Source organism: Mesocricetus auratus, unplaced genomic scaffold (genome assembly GCF_017639785.1).
Source record: "Mesocricetus auratus isolate SY011 unplaced genomic scaffold, BCM_Maur_2.0 Super-Scaffold_100013, whole genome shotgun sequence".
NCBI lineage: Eukaryota > Metazoa > Chordata > Mammalia > Rodentia > Cricetidae > Mesocricetus > Mesocricetus auratus.
In genome coordinates, this window is record NW_024429196.1 from 21016473 (window position 1) to 21037184 (window position 20712).

The 20712-nt window shown below is 40.4% G+C and overlaps 1 protein-coding gene across 1 annotated transcript in view; it reads left to right on the top strand.

The window, feature by feature from the left end:
• The window catches only part of Itga8 (integrin subunit alpha 8), a 174543-nt gene that overhangs the window by 142323 nt on the left and 11508 nt on the right, over positions 1-20712 (top strand). Inside the window, exons 26-28 of the mRNA XM_040755473.1 lie at positions 1074-1202; positions 7603-7716; positions 18747-18848. Of these exons, the coding sequence (XP_040611407.1) occupies positions 1074-1202; positions 7603-7716; positions 18747-18848 (345 nt within the window). The remainder of the gene's footprint in view (positions 1-1073; positions 1203-7602; positions 7717-18746; positions 18849-20712) is intronic.

The window sequence follows — 20712 nt, forward strand, 5'->3', positions numbered from 1 at the left end:
CTAGATTCCATCCCTTTGTCTGTCTGGTAGATTCTGCTAGGCCCTTGGATACACCGAGCACCACTGTTTTATTTTTTGTAGTACATCCCACATCTGCTATGCTGGAATTGCTTTTCTCAGTCAAGACATTAGTGTAGCAGTGTTGCTCTCATCACATTTAGACAAACCAAGTAAAGGAAAGGTGCAAGTGGGGGACAGGTTTCTATATTCAGTTGGTCATGGGTATTCCAGATTTTTGTCACTGTGTCACAACACTAAATTTCTACAAAGTTTATACTTGAGAACTGTGCAAACAGCATAGTAATAATAATAATGATTTAAGTACATTCACTATTTTGTATTGGGCCTCATTCATAGATTTCATGACACTTATATGAGCTGCAGGTTAGGCATGTCTGCAAATAATGTCACAAGAATGTTGTGTGTGGTTCATTGGGATCCCCAAATCTGTTTTCAGCCAGAAGTTGTTCTTAGCATGGACACTGAGATAAAATCACTGGTTTTAGAATACAAACTACTAAGAGTGGAAATCAAGCTGTAGAACAGCAGTGTGCACATCGTAAAAGTCACTGTCCTTATGACACAGCTCTCCTCACAAGGGCACTTCTCGTGATCACAGGAAAAGGGTCGCAGTCACGAAGACAGTCAGTTAGACCACATCAGGCTATCCCCAGCCCTTCTAGACACCTCAGGGTTTATCCTTCACATTGAAGTTGCCTCTATTTAGTTAGCCCCCTTCATGATGAGAAGACAGCAACAAGATAACTCATGCCTTAGAAGTCAGCTTCTTGGTTTCTGCCCTTCTGGGGAAATTATTTCTCTTAAAACCTTATCCTTACAAGATTAATTTCTCAAGAATGTGTTTTCCCGTGCTTTATGGATTCCTGTAACTGAAGAGTGGGCAGGCTTGTTCATTGTCAGTGTGAGTCATTTTGGTGAATGTGCCAATGGCAAAGCCCAACCTTGGTGAACTCTCATGTGACTCCAGTCCAACTGCCCAGATGCTGAGGTGAAGGACAATGTGAAAAACTGTGATGCAGCTGTGTGTGGTGACTCCTGCTTTCTCTCTGCAGCCTGCAGCCTCCCCAGAGGACACCCCTGAGCTCAGCGCCTTCTTGAGAAATGCTACAATTCCTCATCTTGTCAGGAAGAGGGATGTGCCAGTGGTCCAGCTCCACAGACAGAGTCCTGCAAAAATACTGGTGAGTTGTCATCATGTGCACAGGACTGAAGGAAAACATTGGATTAGACAGAATTGCCAGATACAGGTGGTTTTAACTTCAGCTCTTGCTTTCAGTCTCCTTCAGTGCTCAGGCACACCTGACAACTCTGGGCAACAGGGATTGTGAAAAATGAAAGTGGCTCTTTTGTAAAGATTAAGGAGTGTTTGTAATATAACCCTTATAGTCTTCTAAGTCTACCATGGATGGAGACCACTTCTGAGAAATAGAGATGAAAACGAAGTGTGACTGTGAATCCATTCCAAGAACAAAAAAGAACAAGACAGGAGGAAGGGCAGGAATAATGATATTCATGTATGTCAATGTCATATTGAGCCCCATTATTTTTTAAATCTATTTAAAATCATTAAGTTTCAGTTGTTAGCCCACCCAGAGGCACTGAGCTGGGCAGTTAAGATAAGTGAAGAGAGCCCCATCTTACCCAGTGTGTCCTTACAGTGCCACACCTATCCCTGAATCTCATGGAGCTTAGCTTGTCTAAAAGAGGCAAACACTGTGTGCTCAGGGAAGCAGTCACCTTGTGATTCGAATGCACCTCCATGTGTATGGAGGCACTAATAACAAGAACCAAGTGACAATATTCAGCCTAGGTGCTTGTCAACATATGAATGGATAAAAGAAACGTGACACACACGGGCAATGGAGCACTTAAACACCTTGAAGAAGAATGAAATCAAGTCATTTGCAGGCAAATTAATGAAACTAAAGGACATCATATCAAGCAAAATAAACCATACAAAAAGCAAGAATCCTATAGTTTTGTCAATATGGAATACAGAATATAAAAATAAAAGATCACCCGAAATCTCATCATCATTTTAGCAAGCCAGCAGACACACCCAGGGACTTGAGTGCCTACAATCCCAACACTTGGGAGGTAAAGGCAGAGAGAACAGGAGCTCAAGGTCATCTTTATCTACATAGCAAGTACAAGGCTATAAGGACCTATCAAGATATCTACAATTAAAATAATAGAGAGACTACTGGAAAGGGGTTGATGAGATGATAAGGCAGGGGGATAGAGAGGAGTGTAGGAGAGGGTTAGCCAGTAGGCAAGTGAGACCAAAGAGTGATGTCTGCATGTATGAAAAGTCACAGTGAAATCCACCAACATGCGCAGTGAGCATGCATCAACTTTAGAAAAACACGGATAGCAAAAGAAAAAACAGCATCATATTTTTGGAACTCTGTTGCATTGTATTTTATGTATTAGCATAAAATAGAATCTCCTTATAGAAAAATGGTGTGTTCAGATTTTCTGGGCTGAAATATGGGGGTCTTGGCACTGAGGGGCTCTGGAGGGTCTAGCCTGATCTTAGTCGGGACTTTGCAGAACTGTTGGCATGAATCAATATTTTTATGAGGCCCTTACCCACCTGTGATGATTCTAATCTTACCTCCTTGCCTGTATCTCCTCACCTGAATGCTCATCCTCTTCTGACCATGTAGCAAAGGCACAGAGAAAGCATCAACTTTCCATCCATCAGTGTTTCACAGACAACATCCATAAGGACTCAGGAAGAGGTACACTCTCAAGTTCTGCAGAAGTCAGAGACCACCAGACTTCCCATCCTCTTTGCAAGCATACCCAGGGACTTGGGGTAGGACAGGCTGAGAACACTGTGCCTCATATAGATGCTTCTCCCCCCCACTTACTATGAAGATACCCAACTTGATTGGTGTTCATTATCCTGCACTGATTCCAAGTTGAAGCTACAACCTCAAGTTGCCAATCCAAAGTCACAAACAGAAAGGAAAGACGCCTTTGTCAGGAAGCTACAGGACCAAGGAAAGAATGAGGGAAGGATGGAAAAGGTATAACTCTGAACCAAGGAGAGTTCTACAACTGTTTCCACAGGAGCAGCAGTCACTGCACTGGCCAGATGAGGAACAGGGAAAACCCCAAACCCACGCTGTTGGCCTTCTCCCAGAAAGGCAGAATGACTATAACACTTCTTTGGGCAACACAGTGCTCTGACACTCAGTCCTGCTTCCCTGCCAGCCCACCCTATCTAAAATGCACAGATGAGAATATGCATGGTTTTCCCTGTCTTCCTCTGGGTACAGCTCAGTGCCTGGCTCATGGGCTCTGTGACTGTGTAACCAAATGGCTCAGGTACAAATTCACTAAACACTGGTGATAGCTTTTGGAGTCATATCTCAAAAGCCCTTAGAATGCCATTCCACCAACTCCCATTTCTCCACTCTGGCCCTTAATTCTCTTAACTCTCCACCCAATTATTAAAAATCTACTGCACAGATAAGAAGGTAGTTTGAGTGCTGACCAAATCACTAGCCACCACACTCACTGAATTCAAAATACAATGTCCATTCTGGCAATATTCAGTAAACCCCATTGTTCCAGGCAGCCATAAAAGTAATATAATTCAAGATAGGTAAAGGGGGCAGATCTGTGTCCAAGGATTTGACTCTCTGAGTTTAGTATTTGCATAATTGAAAGAGAAGGAATGACAAGTGTTGTTGCTTTTCTCTTTGCTTTGACCAAACACAAAGTGGAGGATTTATTTTAGCTCACAGTTTTAGTGATTTGGTTCATCACGTGGTCTCCTGGCCCTGTATGCTTGGTCAGCACAACACAATAGAAGATTGTGTGGAAAAGAAGTCAAACCAGGAGTTGGAGAATAGAGAACATGTTTTCAGCTTGCCTTCTCCTTTGCCCCTTTTATTCATCTTGGGCCACATGATAGTGCCACCTACCTGCTCAGACTATCTTCCCCTCTCATGAGTAATTCTCTGGAAATTACAAGCATGCCCAGAGGTGTCTCTCACCAATCTCCTAGGAGACTGCAAATTTAGTCAAACTTACAGTAAATGTTAATCATCACAAATTTCAGTTGACAAAATTGAAATTTTGAAAGTTTTATAATTTGCAATTAACAAAATAGAGAGCAGTAGTATTAATGAATGTTAACAACTGTTTGCTCCTAACCCAAGTGGAAAACTCACTGGATATAGATAGCATCCCACTCCTTCAACAAATTGGGTAAGTCCACTTCTTAGTGGAGTGGGCTGTTGGAAAGACCAAATAGAGGAAAGACTCAGGTAAATAGGTGCACAAGCTAGGTCTGGACAACCAAGTGTACCATTAGGTTATTTTCTTTATGAAAAAGATGCATTTAGCATGGAAGAAGCATTTGTTCTGCTCTATAATATGCAGTGCAGGGTATTAAGACCCAGGTGAATCCCTGTCTGCAGACTGTTTCTTCCTGAGTTCTGAGCCCAGATCAGTTCCCCTGGAGGCCACACACAGTCTTGGTTGGTGGTTAGCTGAGATGGAGAAATATGTGAGTTTTGAAGAAGACAAATGAAAAAGCACATAGGGAAATGGGAAAAGCCTGAATTGATTATAATTTTTAAGGCAGACAAAATATGTAAAATCCTGATGATCCTAATTACTTATTTCAGTCCAATAAAGTAGGGCAATGTCATTCCCAATTATAGTACTTACATTCAAGAAACGTGTCCCTAGTAGTAGTCAAGAGCTTCAATAAAGGATGATAGGGTAGCATAGATACAAATCCAAGACATGTATAAATGGACAAAAGACTTAAGGAAGTAAAGTTCTAATTTGAGATGTTAAGCCCTGTGGTTAGATGGTGGTTGTGATTGTACAAATGGCCTGGGCTCCTAAAATGATGAAGGAGGCTTTTGTAACTATGTCTTAGGGCTGGGGAGATAGATAACTCACTCTGAAAAGTGACTTCCTGACAAGCATAAGGACCTGAGTTTGTTCCCTAGAACCCACGTAAAATAGCTGGTGGTATGCATTTGATCTCAGTACTGAGGAGACAGACAGGTCGGATGCCCAGGGCTCACTGGCCAGCCTAGCATCTTTTGCAAGTTTCAGATCAGTGAAAGACACTGTTTCAGCATAGAAGGTGGGCAGTGCCTGAGGAATAACACCTGAGGTGACCTCTGACCTACACATGCATATGCACACATATGTGTGCTTGTGCGCACGCACGCACACACATACACACACACCAGCACACATAGGAACACACACAATTATGTTTTAACTTCTAATATTCACTTATTTCTTCTTAACAGAAAAATTAAAGAATGGAAATGAAAAGTACAAGAGAATTTAACTCTAATGTCATACTCAAGGAAAAAGCACCTGAGATATGAGATAAGCTACAATAATCAGCAGATTTTGATTCAATGGCCTGTACATTTGTAAGACTGTACAATGGCTTCAAAATGGTAGAGTAGGCAATCTTTACTGTCCTTTTAAAAATAAGTTAATAAAGCTGTATATAGCCATTAATAAAACCTGGCATCTATAGAATTCTATTATGTACAGTAAAAGTGGGAAGAGCCCATTGAAAAACCAATCTACACTTCTGAAGAACTAAACATTTGTGAAACAAGATTCAAATTCCTCTTATAATTGTCTACGTTGACCACAAGAGCAATAGAGATCTACAAATGGTATTTTCTTGAAAGTTGTATGCATTTGTGTTGTAGGTCCAAATTCTTTCCTTCTGCTATTTCTCATTAAATATTTTAACATAAATTTCAACCTCTAAGTATCATAGGAACATTTTAATTGCAAATGATTGCCAGAACAGTCATTAGTTTCTGCATCTGATTTCAAACTCATATTACATTCTCCTTTTCTCTTATTGGCTCAAAGACTACAAACCATGCAATAATCCACCCAGGTCCTTGAATCAAGACAACTCAGAGGAGAGGGTGATTATGCAAAGTTTACTCTAAAATCAAAAGCTAAAGAAGACCTCCTACAGCTTTTGTTTTGTTAAAACAAAATACGGAATCCTAGTCCTGATTAGGAATTTGTAAGTGCAAAATGCCAACATCCTGTGCTGGGATCACGATTTCCAGTTTGCATTTATAACAATGTGTATCTCTGACATGGAAACTTGATTCTTTTCCCACCTAAAGCCATCTTTGCCTCCTTCACTCTGGGCCCCTGCTGCTTTTATCATGATTGCCTCCCATTCCAAATTTTCCTCTGTTGTCTTCATTTACTCAACTTACAACTGAGTCCTTCTTCATTTCCTTTCTGCACTTGGTGCTATTGACCGTCTCCTGAAACTATCACAGTCCTTTCCTTGCCTCTCCCTATATGTCCTCCCCAGCTGTTTTCCTACTCTCACTCATCATCGCACCTGCAGGTTTTTATGGACTGCTCGTGAGATTCCATCCCCAGCCTCCTGCCCTCCTCTGTGATAGTCTCTGCTCTTTGGAGTACCTCTTTGATCATATCTCCAGTCCAATTGGGGAAGTCTGTACAGGGCTCGTGGAAAGCAGAGTGTGCACTGTTCATGTGTTCCCATCCTCGGTTATTAATCATCTTTGCCATCACTGTGATCAAAGCTCCTTACAAAGCAAGTTAAAGTGGGAGAGGATTATTGGCACTCAACTTCTGAGAGGTTTCTGCTTGTCTTGGGAAGGTGAAGTAGCAGGAGAAGCTGTGTCTGGGTGTTGGGAGTGCATGGGAGCAAGTCCACATGTATAACCAGAAAGTAGACAGTGCAGGTTGGAACCAAAAGCAAGTATAATCTTAAAAGTGCACCACTAGTGACCTCCACCCAACCAGGTCCCATGTACTAGAGACTCCACCGCCTCCCCCAGACAGTGCCACCTGCTGGATATCAAGTGTTCAAACAAATAAGTTGTGGAAACTGGGATCCAATGAGAAGATATATTTGATAGGTAGAATGTAGTCATCATGAAGATTTCCCACGTTGTGTGCCTTGTATTTAAAGGGTAATCCCTTATAAGATAGATAGATAACTGGTTTAACAACAGCCTAATGCATGGGACTTGTACAAGAGCCAGCTCTACGACCAGGAAGTGATTTGGACAAAAAGAGAGCATTGTAAAACAATTGTTTATCATGTGAAGCAAGGTTATTTCTAATTTACATTTAAAAAGATAAAAAACAATTGTTTATCAATGAGTCACTAACTTTGAGTCTTTGAGGAGACATGGACTCAAGGGCTTCCTCTGCAAAACCTTCCAGGTTTCCCCAGTGTATCTTTCATCTCTAAGAAACATCTTCTCAAGTTCTGAGAAAATAAAAAAGCTCTGGCTGTCACAAGAAGATTGAGCCCTTAGAAATAAGAAGCGTGTATTTAACTGTGTTTTACAACCCATCTTTACCTTGCTATTAACAGGAATCAATGCCCCATCATTGCTAACTGTTCTTTGTCTCGGTTACTTCAATGAATTAGAGCCCTCTCTAAATTAAATGGACTAAATTAGATTTGCAGGCAAGCCAGTATCTTCGGAGGAAAGAAGGCAACTTCAGTGTTGATTCTTTCCTGCCATTCAAGACACTGACGTCCTGCCTCTGCCTTTGCTTTTGCAGAACTGTACAAACATTGAGTGCTTGCAAATCTCTTGTGCAGTGGGACGACTAGGAGGAGGAGAGAGTGCAGTCCTGAAGGTCAGATCAAGACTGTGGGCCCACACGTTCCTCCAGGTAACAATGTCACTGACTGGTACCTTACACACCACTCACCTAGAACCTCCTCCACAGAGATCAGCACCTCTCTGCTCTGTAAGAATTTTTCATTTGCACAAGCCCATCGCATATGTATATGTTATTGTTATTGTGTATGTGTGTGCACATACTAGGGAGGCCAGAGGTCAGCGTTGAGTGGCTTCTTCCATCCTCCTCTGCCTTCCCTTCTGAACCAGTCTGTCACTGAACCCGGAGCTCACCAACACAGCTAAGCCGGCTGGCCACCTCTCCCCACACACTTCCACCTCTGTCACCATGGGTGCTGGGAATCCAGACTCAGGTCCTCATGCTTGCACAGGGAGCAGGTGATTGACTGAGCATCTCCCTAGCCCTAATTTTGCATTTTTAAGATTTTTAATTTTTTGTTTTAAATGTAAAGATTTTCATTTTTAAATTTCAAGAATTTAAATATTCAAAGGAAATTTCTGTAGGAGAGGTGAGCCAAGAGCAACTGTTGAAAACGCTGGACCTCAACTTGCATGTGCACACACAGATACATATGCACACACCACTCTCTCCCCACTGCAAAGCTCAAAGAACTTCCCTGCTCACAGATAGGCAAAGCAGCATGCAATCTTCAGGTTCAAGAGATCCAAACTCACTTGAGACGCTTGCCTGCCTGCAGCCTGTGTTGTAATTACGCTGTCTGAGAGGGGTTTCCAGACCAATATTCCTATTTCACTTCCTGGTCTCCTCCCCCAGCAGATAAAAATAGTTTAACTACCCCAAGTCCCTGAGAATCCAGTGAAAGACTTCTGGATGGTCGGGCAGGGGACAGAGTAGAATCAGTGTGGAGATACAGCTATGCATCCAGAAAACTGAGCAAACAGGACCAACATAGAAAAGAAATAGGAATATTATACTAAAAGTTCTCAGACAGCATTATGGCAGCACAGACTGTAGCCAAGCAACCATCTCAGCAGAGTTTGGATCTTTTGAACCTGAAGATTGCCTGCTGCTTTGCCTGTCTGTGTAGCAGGGAAGTTCCTTGAGCTTTGTGATGGGAAGAGAGTAGTTTGTGTATGTGTATCTACGTGTACACGTACAAGTTGAGGTCCAGCGTCTTCCTGTGTGAGTTCCTCTTTATTTCTTGAGGTGGGATATGTTGCTGAACCCTGATCTCTCAAATTCCAGCTAAGTCTAGTTACTCATCTTGCTATTGGGATCCCTGTCTCTGCCTGTCAAGTGCTGGGATGACAGATGGCCACCACAACTGCCTGGCTTTTACATGTAGACTGTGAATACATGTAGAATATGAATACTTTAAAGATTTCTATCTCCTTACACTGAGAAATGAAAATGAATTAAACAATGCTACTTTCTTCATATCTTATTGTTTGGGGAAATCAATCTAATCTTTCTCATATTCTACCTAGATAGATTCATTTGACTCATGTGACAATGAAAACCAATTTTGTCTACCTGTTACTATAGGATATTGTGTGTCTAGATTTTCATCTTCTCCATTATTGAAAATACTTCAACAATCCAGAGAATCTTCTCTAATTTTTCTTATAAACAAGAGGAAGAAAAATTTTCCACTTTCCATTTATCCTAGCAATTTTGGTAGGTCACTACCATCACAAATGGTACATTGTGGATGTGCCAACTGTAGTCCAAAGAGAGACTAAAGCACTCAATTCTTCAGCTGTCCAGTTTTAAGTCAATGTTCTCCAATACTACCCAACACTGTAGAGGCTAAGGCAGTAGGATGGAATTTTGAGGCCAATGTGGAGTTGGAGAACTGCCTGAACCAAATCACAAAGTCTCTGTGTTCGAAAAACTTGTTTTAAAATCCTGTATCAAAAATTAAAGCCCAATGGTATATAGCTCAGTGAAAGAGCACTTGTCTAGTACATATGGGACAGAGTTCAATCCCCAGCAACAGACGCACACCACACCACACCACATCACACCACACATACAAACCATCAGAAGTCCTAAGCCAATATAGTAGAGATTTAGGTCCTTCTGGGGGCACTGAAGGAAAAGTTACCCTCTGCCTTCCCCTTATTCTTGGCCTCCATTGGTTTGTGAACATGACTCCAACTTTGGTTGCTATATCACCTCACTCATATCTGGTCTTCTTTCTCTGTCTTACTGTGATTGATACCATACTGTGTATAAGGGAATGCGTGTATCTATGCATGTGCATGCATACACATATACAGGACAGAGATATGGAAGCAGATGTCTTCCTTTGTGTCTCTTTTTGTTACCTTTTGAGATAGAGCCCCCTGCCAAATCCAGCACTCACCAACAGGCTAGCCTTCAGGCCAACAACCTCAGAGAATCTGCCTGTCTCTGCCCTCAGCATACCACACAGTGCTAGGATTACAGGTGTGCACAACCACACCTACCTTTTCAACATAGATGCTGGGGATCTGAACTCAGGTCCTCATGCTCATAAGTCAGACATTGTGCCAATTGAACCATCTCCTCCATGCTCTTCTCTGTCTCTATAAGGACACTATCTCTGTCTCTATAAGGATTTATAGTCCACCTGAATTAGTATAATGTCATCTCAAACCTGACCTTAAGTCCACAGAAATCCTTACTCTAAGTAAAGTCATGTAATGAGATTCCATGTGGCCATGTCTGATGAGGAGGACCCTCAATCCACTACTCCTAACAACCTTTGCTAGTCTATTTTGCTACTGTGTACATCTAGTTAATATGCTCTTTAAAATAATTTGTTAACCTTAGTGTTTTGGAAATTAGGGCTTAAGATTTTTATTTTGATTTTTCTTACTGTTCAGTCTGTATCTTTCCCATCAATTCTCCAAAAGTTGTTATTAGAAGTAAGACAATGTATTCTTGGTAAACATTGGCCAAAGTACATCTGAGAACATGTGGGGAAGCCTGTTTATGGATTTCCTAGACAGATTCATGTCTGAAAACTACCTATGAGCCAAATGCTCTGTAAAAAACCAAATCCACACATTAAAAAAAAGTTCTAGGATTGATGTCCCTGATTTAAACTACAATCTGTCCTTACCATCTTGATGGCTATGGGGTCAGGAGGCCCGAGCTCAACTCTATTTTGAACTAGCTGTGTTCAGCTGAGCTTTTGTGGGTCTGAATTCCCTCCTGTATGAGATGAAAGGATTGGAGAAAAGTTTCTTTTCTTTCCTGAAAATTCTGTGATGTATGGGCAGCTCACATGGAGCCTCTCCTAATAAGTTATTTATGATGTTTATTCTACTTAGCTAAAGTCAGCAATAACTCTGGGTGCTTTATTAATGGCCTTCTTTTGTATTGTGTTGACACTTTGGTTGACTCAGAACAGACTTTGTCAAAATGGCTCTTGCTAAACATTAAGGAACAGCCAGCCAAACCTTCCAGCAAGGTCTGCTTGTCTGCACAGAGCCAGGTTTCTGTTGAATGATGACCATGCGTCTAGGCATCAGGATAAATGCTCATGTGTGAATTACTTAATCTTTAAAGCAAACCTGTAGGATACATACGGTTATTATCAACTGCATTTTACAATGGAGCAAACAGAGACATGAAGGTTAAGTGGCCTTTCCAGGGTCACATAGCTGGTAAGAGGAGGAGTCTGGGAGTTTTAGTCCTGCGCACATCACTAGGTTAGAGTGCTGAACCAGAGATCACCACGTGATACTCATCCACTAGAAATTTCATGTCATAATCATCTGACTGCTACCCTGCAATCCTGATAGTGTTGGTTACTCTATGATAACCATAATATGGAGCTTTTTCCTAGAATATATAGGGCCTTAATGTACTAAAGGATCTGTATATTTCACAACATGTTATTTCAAAATCCAGGAAGAAAGACATTGATTGGTTTGAGACAAGAATTCACAGCCCAAGCCGGCCTCCAACTCACAATCCTCCTGCCTCTGCCTCCTGAAAGCTGGGATTACAGTCATGCATCATCATAACTATGGTAAACAAAAGATAATTCTTGGGTTGTATTGCTTAGCAGAGTAGTGATAGCAGCAAACTTTGGATTTGGAACTGCCAAGCATCTTGTTCCTTTTCATTTCCTTAGCCAAAGCAGACTACTAGGGCCCCACATGATGTCAGTCATACCTCATCTGAGGCCCATAACTCTGGTCAAAGCCAGTCACATGTTTTCTATTGCCTTGAGGATATACAGTCAAATTTCTTTCTGTTCTATAGTTGAAATCCACTAAAAAGCAAGTATGTAAACCAAAGGACTTTACAAAATATTCTACACATGTACAGTTTATCTCAGAAAATGCCAAACACAGATCTTTACATAATTAACTCAGTCTATTCATTCCCTTGCCTTGTGAGGGAAATTTCAAAAGCAAAATTTCACATTAAAATGTCGGATGATTTCTTGAAAGGTCTTTTCAAAAAATTAGAACTTTAGATAAGAGAGATACATCATAGACTCTCAAAAGGTAGGTTCAATAATAATTTCATTTCCCTGTATAATTCAGAAAAAACATGACTGTTAGTCTCTTCATAATGAATTGCCATGGTAGACTTTTATAATTTAATTACTTTTCTGACATACATACATGAACATTAATTTCTTCAAAGGCCGAGCCACAACAAAAATTAGGCCACTTTAAATCCTTTCAAATGGCATAAATTTTAAAATTATAATTGGCCTTTTCAAATCAGATTGTACCTTTAATAGATAACACTGATGTCCCTGAAGTCACAGCTTTTCTAGCTGCACTATGTTTCAACTGAAGAGCCAGGAAGGTGACTCTGCCACTTGCAGAGCATAGGTCTGCTACTCTGCCTGTTGGCTATTAGTTCTTATCTGAGAGCTGAAAGAGACATGCCTTAGGAAACTCCCAAAGCCACATGGTCTAAATGAAAAAAAAATGTATATTCCTCCACATACCATCCTGAAACAAGAAAGGAGGACTTTTCAATGAAGCAGGACCTGTCATCATAGCACTGCAACTGAGTAGGGGAGGGATGATTTTCAGCTGCCTGTTTCTGCTCAGTGCCTGGGATTCTATCTTAATGTGAGGGCCATAGAGAGACCACATCTCCCTTTTCCTATTAAGAAGACCCAATATAGAAGCTGGAGAAATGGCTCGGTGATTAGGAGCACTGGCTGCTCTTGCAGAGATCTATTTGGATTCAGTTCCCAGGGCCCACATAGTGACTCGCTATGGTCTGTAACTCCAGTCCAGGGATTCAATGACCTCCTCTGGCCTCTGCAGGCACCAGACAAGCCCATTTATGAGTGCATGTGTGAGCACGTGTAGGCAAACACTCATATACATAAAGTAAAGGTTAAACTTAAGGAAAAGAAGAAGATTCAGTATGTCTGAAGCAAGTCACTAGTGACTGAGGAGTTGTTTAAACAATAGTTAACAGAGGAGTCAGACTAGACATCAACACTCCAAGTTCCTTCTAGAGAAAGGAGGTCACTCTAAGGGGTAGAACAACTTACTGCGTGTGTAACCTTACGTCTACCCACACCTGTAGCTACAATGTCTGTATTTCCTGTAGTTTCTTAGAAGCCAGATGACAAGAAGGAATGCAGTATTAGAAATTCCCTGTCCCCCACAAAAACATGTAGTTAGAGATATACATGTAGATAGTTATGTATTTATATAAATATATTTAAATATATACATACACCTTTGTATGGATCTTCTTATGCTTATATACTCGTTTTTAAAAGTAGTTTCATCTCATAATCCACAATGAACTACTACTTTCTGTTTCTCCTACTCCAGATTTAAGTTAACAGGCAGGAAGAACTTGCTGCATTATGTCTTTCTCTCCCTGAGATAGACACACAAACTGATCTGAAAGAGTCTACTTAGCTTAATACCAAATGACACCTTCTTCTTCAATTGCTGTTTATAGCCAAACATTCTTTACTATTGGAAGTTTCACCAACAGTTGCTCAGAAACCACAGAAGCTTGACTTCTGGCAACTAGTGAGTATTTAAATATAAAATTAGTATGTGGTTAAAAATAATTATCGAGCCAAACGTGGAGGCATGTATCTCAAATTCCAATACCCAGGTGATAGAGACAGGAAGGTGGCAAGTTCAAGGCCAGCTTGAGTTACATCGAGAGTCCTTTCTCAAATAAAACCACCATCATCACCATTATCATCAGTCTTGAGAGGGAATTAAGCAGTTCAAAGACAGAAGAGATAAAGCGCTTGATATTGGCAAACACACTTATATATTTATCAAGCCCAGGCGCCTCCTCTCCCCATGCATTGCCAACCCTGTAACTTTGATTAGTACCATAAGGAACCCATAGTGAGAAAGTATACAGTAGCTGAGACAGCTCAGTCAGTAAAGTGCCTGCTTCACTAGTATAAGGATCTAATTTCAATCCCCCAGAACCCAAGTAAAAAGCAGGATATGGTGATTTCATCAGATAATCCCTCACTGGGATTTGGGTATATCACTGAGGCGCACTGGTCAGCCATTCTAACCTAACTGATGAGCCACAGGTCTCAGGAGACCCTGCTTCAAAAAAACAAGGTAGACAGACTGTAAGAAAAAACAAGCAAGACAGATCTTTGTCTTACACACACACACACTGCACACTAGAGACAGCCAATGAACTGCTAACAACAGTTTAAAAGATATGGTGATGACCAAGGAACATTGTATTTCTAAGGACTAATTGCAAACTGTGGCAAGGTGAAGGTTTTCAGTCCTTGACTCTGCAGTGTGGCAATGTGTGCAGAAGAGATTTGCCTTGTGTTGTTTTTTGAGACAGTGTAATCAGTCATTGGAAAATCTCACCCAGCAAATTAGTCATATAAAGACCCAAAGGTCATCAGAAAACTTGTGCATCATTTCATGCAGTGAAACAAAAGATAGTGGTTAGTTTGTGGTTCATTACACCTCTATAGAGTAGGCTTTCAATTTTGTATCAAGTTGGGGAAGACAGACCCATCATGTTATTATTAAACATCTGTTAATGACTAATAACTTTAAGAGGTTCTAGAGCAGCATTGCTCCTGTGCAAACAACATAAAGCAGACTCACTCAGACTAAGGCAGCCATGATACCACGAGGCAATATAACTTGGAAAGCTGCCATTGTGCATGTGGTTCAGACATCATTTTGTGGATCATGAATGCAAAATATGAAAATAAAAATTATAAACAATGATATAAAACTCAAAAAATAAATATAAATGCTATGGTATAACACAATATTACATTTCAAATACAGTTTCATTGAAGTCAGATTCAGTACCTCAGACATAGATCTCAGGAATTCTCAGAGACCCAAAAAATCACAGTGGTGTGTGAACCAGTGAAGCAAGAGTAAAGACTGGAAATAGATGAACAATAAATCTCAGGTCCATGATGGGAGATGTCATTTTGTAAATCTGTCTCTCTTATTGGTTGTTGAATAAAGCACTGTTAGCCAATAGGAAAGCAAGATAGGTGGGACTAGGAGGATTCTGGTAAAGAGAGGCACAGACAGACACAATGTAGGCTGCTAGAGGAGTAAGAGTTCTGGACCTTTTTCTCCAGTAAGAGAAATGCTTAGATTAACAATTACGGGTTAAATACTTAAGTCAGAGCTAACCAATAAGAAACCAAGCAAACGGCCAACAGCTTCATAATTAATATAGTGTCTTGTATGTTATTTGGAGACTGCAACTGTGGCAGGGCCAAGGCGGATGGCAAGAAAAACTACACATTACAGGTCCAGCTATGGGGAACAGTGGGAGGGGCAAAAGAAGGAGGTGTAGTCCAGATACCCAGTGAGACCCCATTGGAGAAAATGGATTTTCCATTTGCCAGTGGGTATCAATAGCAGACAGCTTCTTGGTTAGGGAAGGAACCTTGTGTCCACTTTTACCCCTCAGTGCTAGGATCCCATCTAGCTTGAACCCAAGCCAGTCTTGTCTACTAGCCTCTGTGAGTTCATATAAGCAGCAGTTCATTGTGTCTGGAAGACACTATCAAACCCCAGCTTTAGTGCATTGAGAAGATCCTGTTCCTAAATCTAGAAGCAGCATGAGAAATGTTCTCCATCTAGAAGCTGTGCAGAAATGCAGTTCTGGCTAAAATTTGTTTGCTGAAGATATGGCTTCTAGTACTGTAATTTAAATTTTTTTGCCAAGTTTTTTATTGAACTGGGAGATTAATGAAAACATTTTGGAGGTTTTTTAAAAAACATTTTTTGTTATTTTTTCTTTGAATCCACATTCACTATGTAATCCAGGATGACTTCTAATTCATAGCAATTTTCTTGCCAAATCATCTAACCTACTGAGATTATCGGTGTGAGCCAACATAACCAGGGAAAACTACTATCTGGGTTTGGTTTGATTTTGGTTTGGTTTGGTTTGATTTTTTGGCTTTTGTAGTAGTATAGGGATTGAAGCAGAGCTTTGTACATCCTAGGCAAGTGTCTGCCACAGAACTTAACTTTGATATGCCTTCTGAATTCTGTGTTGTTTTGTTTTGAGACAAGTCTTTGCATCCTAGGATGATAGACTAGCCTCTAATTCCTAAGTAGCCCAGACTGGTCTTCAGTTCCTGATCCTCCTGCCTGACAAGTGCTGGAATCACAGGCACGCACTACCACCCCAGTTCTGAAAGCTTCTTCATTGAGAATGTTCTGGTCAGGTTTTTGTCAACCTGAAAACTGCTGTAATTAACTAGGACAGCGATCCTCAACTGAGAATTGAGAATTGCCTGTAGGTAAGGCTGTGGGGCATTTTCTTGATTAATGATTCCTGTGGGTGGGGCCAGCTTATTGTGGGTGGTACCTCCCCAAGTAGCTAGTCCTGGGTTATATAAGAAAGCAGCTGAACAAGTGATGAGGTATAGCCAGTAAGCAGTGTTCATCCATGGCTTTCACTTCAGTTCCTGCTTTTGGGTTCTAGCCTTGAGTTTCTGCCCTGACTTCTCTGCATGATGGAGTGTGACCTTAGAGTTATAAGATTAAATAAATCCTTTATTTCCTGGGTTGCTATTGGTTATGGTGTATTATCGTGGCAACAGAAGCCCTAAACGAACAAGGGTTTAGAGGAATGGACACCACTGTCTATGGAATTATAATCCTTATCCATAGAACCTTATCGCTTGCCTGTGTGGTGGTTCATGCCTGAGGCTGAATTAGGAGATTACCATCAGTTTGAGGCTAGCCTTGGCTACAGCAAGAGTTCCAAGTAAACTTTGGCTACCGAGTGAGATTCTGTCTCAAAACAAAACAAAATCATGGTATTTCATTGCTAGAGTGCTTCCCAAGTGAGTAAATTAGACTAAAATCATCAAGTACTAGCAGTATTTCCACATTTTATAAAAAGTTTTAACACATAAATTTTTAAAAATCCAACTTTCAGCTAAAAATGGAAATGGCGGCCAAGGATAGACCATCAAGGAATGACACTTTGAACATAATTTGTTTCAAATGAATAGTTAGTCTATTAGATATTTAATGATTAGAAAGAAAAGGCGGAGATATAGTTACTTTAAATACATAAAAGTTACATTTCATGGTCTGTGCTTATCATATATAAAAAGTAGGGTTTACTAAGGCAGAAAAATTCATTCATAGGAAAATCTTAACCTGTAAAAAGATTAGAACAAAATTTTTGCAATTCAAATAGTTGGATTGGTTCCAAGAGGCCCCAAATAGGTGGGGATGTACTGGTAACTTTTAGATGTACTGAATTTCTGATGCCTGAGAGGAATCAAGGGCTCTTTGATATAACACCTGCCATTTTCCACGATATAAATGTTTCTTCTGTGGTTGTTTTAGCATGCCAGCACCATGTTAGAAAATGTGGATGCTGGGAAGAGATACCCAAGCACACATCATTGTATGATGTTTTCCTTTATGAAACAGATATATATATATATATAAGTAATATTAGTAACAATGGTAATAATAAAATAGTTACACAGAATTGAGTTTTGACTTTATATTTTATAAATATAAGTTAATTTATATATTTTAATTTTTATAACTTTTTATTTATTTTGAAAACTTTGTCCATGTATATAATATATCTTAATCATATCTACCCCCTACTCCCTCCAACACCCCCCAGAATCCTTCTCAATACATCTCCCTCCCACCTCATGTCTTTATTATGCTGTGATTTAACAACTGACCTCAGAGTTTCTGAAATCTTGGCCATTAGCCCTCAGGAGCATTCCAGGCCCCACAACTGGAATATCTAGGAGGGAGAAGACAGAGACTGGTAAACACCTTCACGTGCTCAGGACAGACTCCAGGCCTACCCATGGATTCAGTAGCACTGAGGCTGAGTAGCTCCACTCTGGGCCTTCTGTGCAACATAAGATGTGAAACATTTCTTCATAACTTTCCTCTCTGGGGTAACAAGGGGCTGTAATCCCTGTGGGTCCCCTTGCCCTTCACAAGCAGTAACTCCAGAAAATCCTTGTACTTACTCCTTTTAGAATGGTTCCTCTTAAACTTAGGCACAAATATTATACTAACAAAATTTATCTTAACCAGGCATGGTGGCACAAGCCTTAAATCCCAAGCACTGGAGGCAGAAGAAGGCTACATAGTGAAATTCCATCTTAAAAAAAACTCTCAAATATGTTTGTGTGTATGTGTGTTTAGTATTACAGATATATATAATATGTATATATTGAAAACTTTGTCCATGTATATAATATAAGATTAAATTATATGTAAAATATAAGATTAAAATGTATATTAAATATACATATAATTAAAAATAGGAGGTACATGAATGGTTAGTCAGATATTTGAATGGATGTGATGGATATTTAGAAGAAAGATAAATGTACAGATAGACGTTTGGAAGGATGGATAAATGCATCATAGTTGGTTGGATGGATGGATGGATGGATGGATGGATGGATGGATGGATGGATGGACTGGTGGATGGATGGATGGATGGCTAACATAGAAGAAGAACAGAAACAAGTTTTGGATTGGACATAGGAAATACTGAAAACAACCCAGTGTGCAGCAGTGTATTTAAGACTTTTCAAGAACATAAATTTAAAGCAATGTCTTTACTTTCAGAGGAAGAATGATCCCTATGCTCTTGCATCTCTGGTGTCCTTTGCAGTGAAGAAGATGCCTTATAAAGACCAGCCAGCAACACTCCCCACTGGGAGCATAGCAGTGAGTATCTCTTTAAGAGCCGCAGATACAGATTATCTCATTAAAGTTGTTTCTAAAGCATTGTCCAGCTTGGGCTTGGTCAAGACATCTGCATGGATTAAAGAATATTGCTCCTCTTTATCCCACCATTTCTTCTTTTATTCTAGATATTTCCCAGTGTCTTTTGATCCAGTTATTAAATTTTCATGGAAATCTCTACATTAAAAAATTCAGGTACAAGACTCACACCATACAGCACTTTTTAAATCCGTTGTTCTATGCCAGAGAAACACATTCCAATAGAAATAGTGGCCATAGCAAATTCATACTGATTCTTAAATTTTGATAGCAGCATGGCTAGTCTGGTAGGGAGAGAGGAAACTTCCCCAGACCAGCTGCAAACTTTTAGAGCCCTCTGTCCTTTTACAGCCGAGAACAATTCTGATTTGAGACATAGGGGAAACATGAGCTACAGTTGAAAAAATATTGTTTTTTTTAAATCAAGGCTTTTAAACACCACTGAACTTCATAGCTGCCACAGAATAATTTTTGACATCTTCATGTGTGTGGCAAACCCTTGCAAAGATAAGAAGGGCATCTCTGAGATCGTCAGAAGGATGGTTCACAAAACTTTGCCTTTATAATTACTTACAAAGATGACCAAACCCTGAAAAACTCAGTTCTCTTCAGAACAATATTAAAGCCAGGCATGGTGGCACACACCTTTAATCCCAGCAATCAGGAGGAAGAGGCAGGCAGATCTCTATGAGTTCCAGGCCAGTATGGTCTACATAATGATTTCCAGGACACCCAGAGAGACACAGTGAGACCCTGTCTCGATACAAAAAACAGTATTAAAAGTTTCAAGTATACTCACTTAGTGATCAGTGGATATTCATTGCCCACAACTTGAATTCTGGTCCCTAGGGCTTTGTTATTCAAAATGTGTCTTAGAAACCAGGATCCTGGGAATCTTCTGGGGGCTGGTTAGAAATATAGATGCAAGCTTCTCTCTAAGCATGTATTGGATCAAAATTATCAGGACATCCACACAGTCAGGTTTGTGAAGTACCCATTAGAATGTATATAGCTGATCACTTTGCTACCTATCCATTTCCAGCCCAGGTCTTCCATTTCACTGTAATGGTTCATCTTTGTAGCCTAATTGACCTTTGGTAATTGAAATTATGGGCTGGAGAAATAATTCAGTCAGTAAATTGCTTGCTTTGCAAGCATGAGTCTGGTATCTGGAACTCATTTTTTTTTAAGGAGAAGGGGACTAGAGAGATGGCTTGGTGGTTTAAAGTGCTGGATGCTTTTCTAGAGGACCTGATGTTGATTCTCAGCACCCACATGGTGGCTCACACCATCTATCTATAACTCCCATTCCAGGGAATCTGATGGCCTCTTCTGGCCTCTGTGGGCACCAGTCATGCATACCGTGCCCAGGCGTGCATGCAGACAGAACACTGTACACATAAAGTACAATGAAATAAAATAAAGAGCAGGGCTTGGTGATGCACGCCTGTACTCCCAGCATGGAGGAGATAGAGACAGGCTCACTAGGCCTCAGGCTCCCTGGCCAGCCGGCCTCACGTAATTTACCAATTCTAGGCCAGTGAGTAACCCTGTCTCAAACCAAAAATAAAAACAAAAGCCAGGACAACACCTGAAGTTGCCCTTTGTCTCCACATACATGCACATGCATATGCACACAAACACCCACATGTACACATGCACACATAGACAGACACACGTAAGAAGTAAGTGAAGTAGATTATCTATTGGTTATTCATCTAGTCTCAACTTGAAATATACAATTAGAACCATTACTCATGCAACTTTAAATACATGTAGAAATGTATACACCCTGAGACCTCACTCC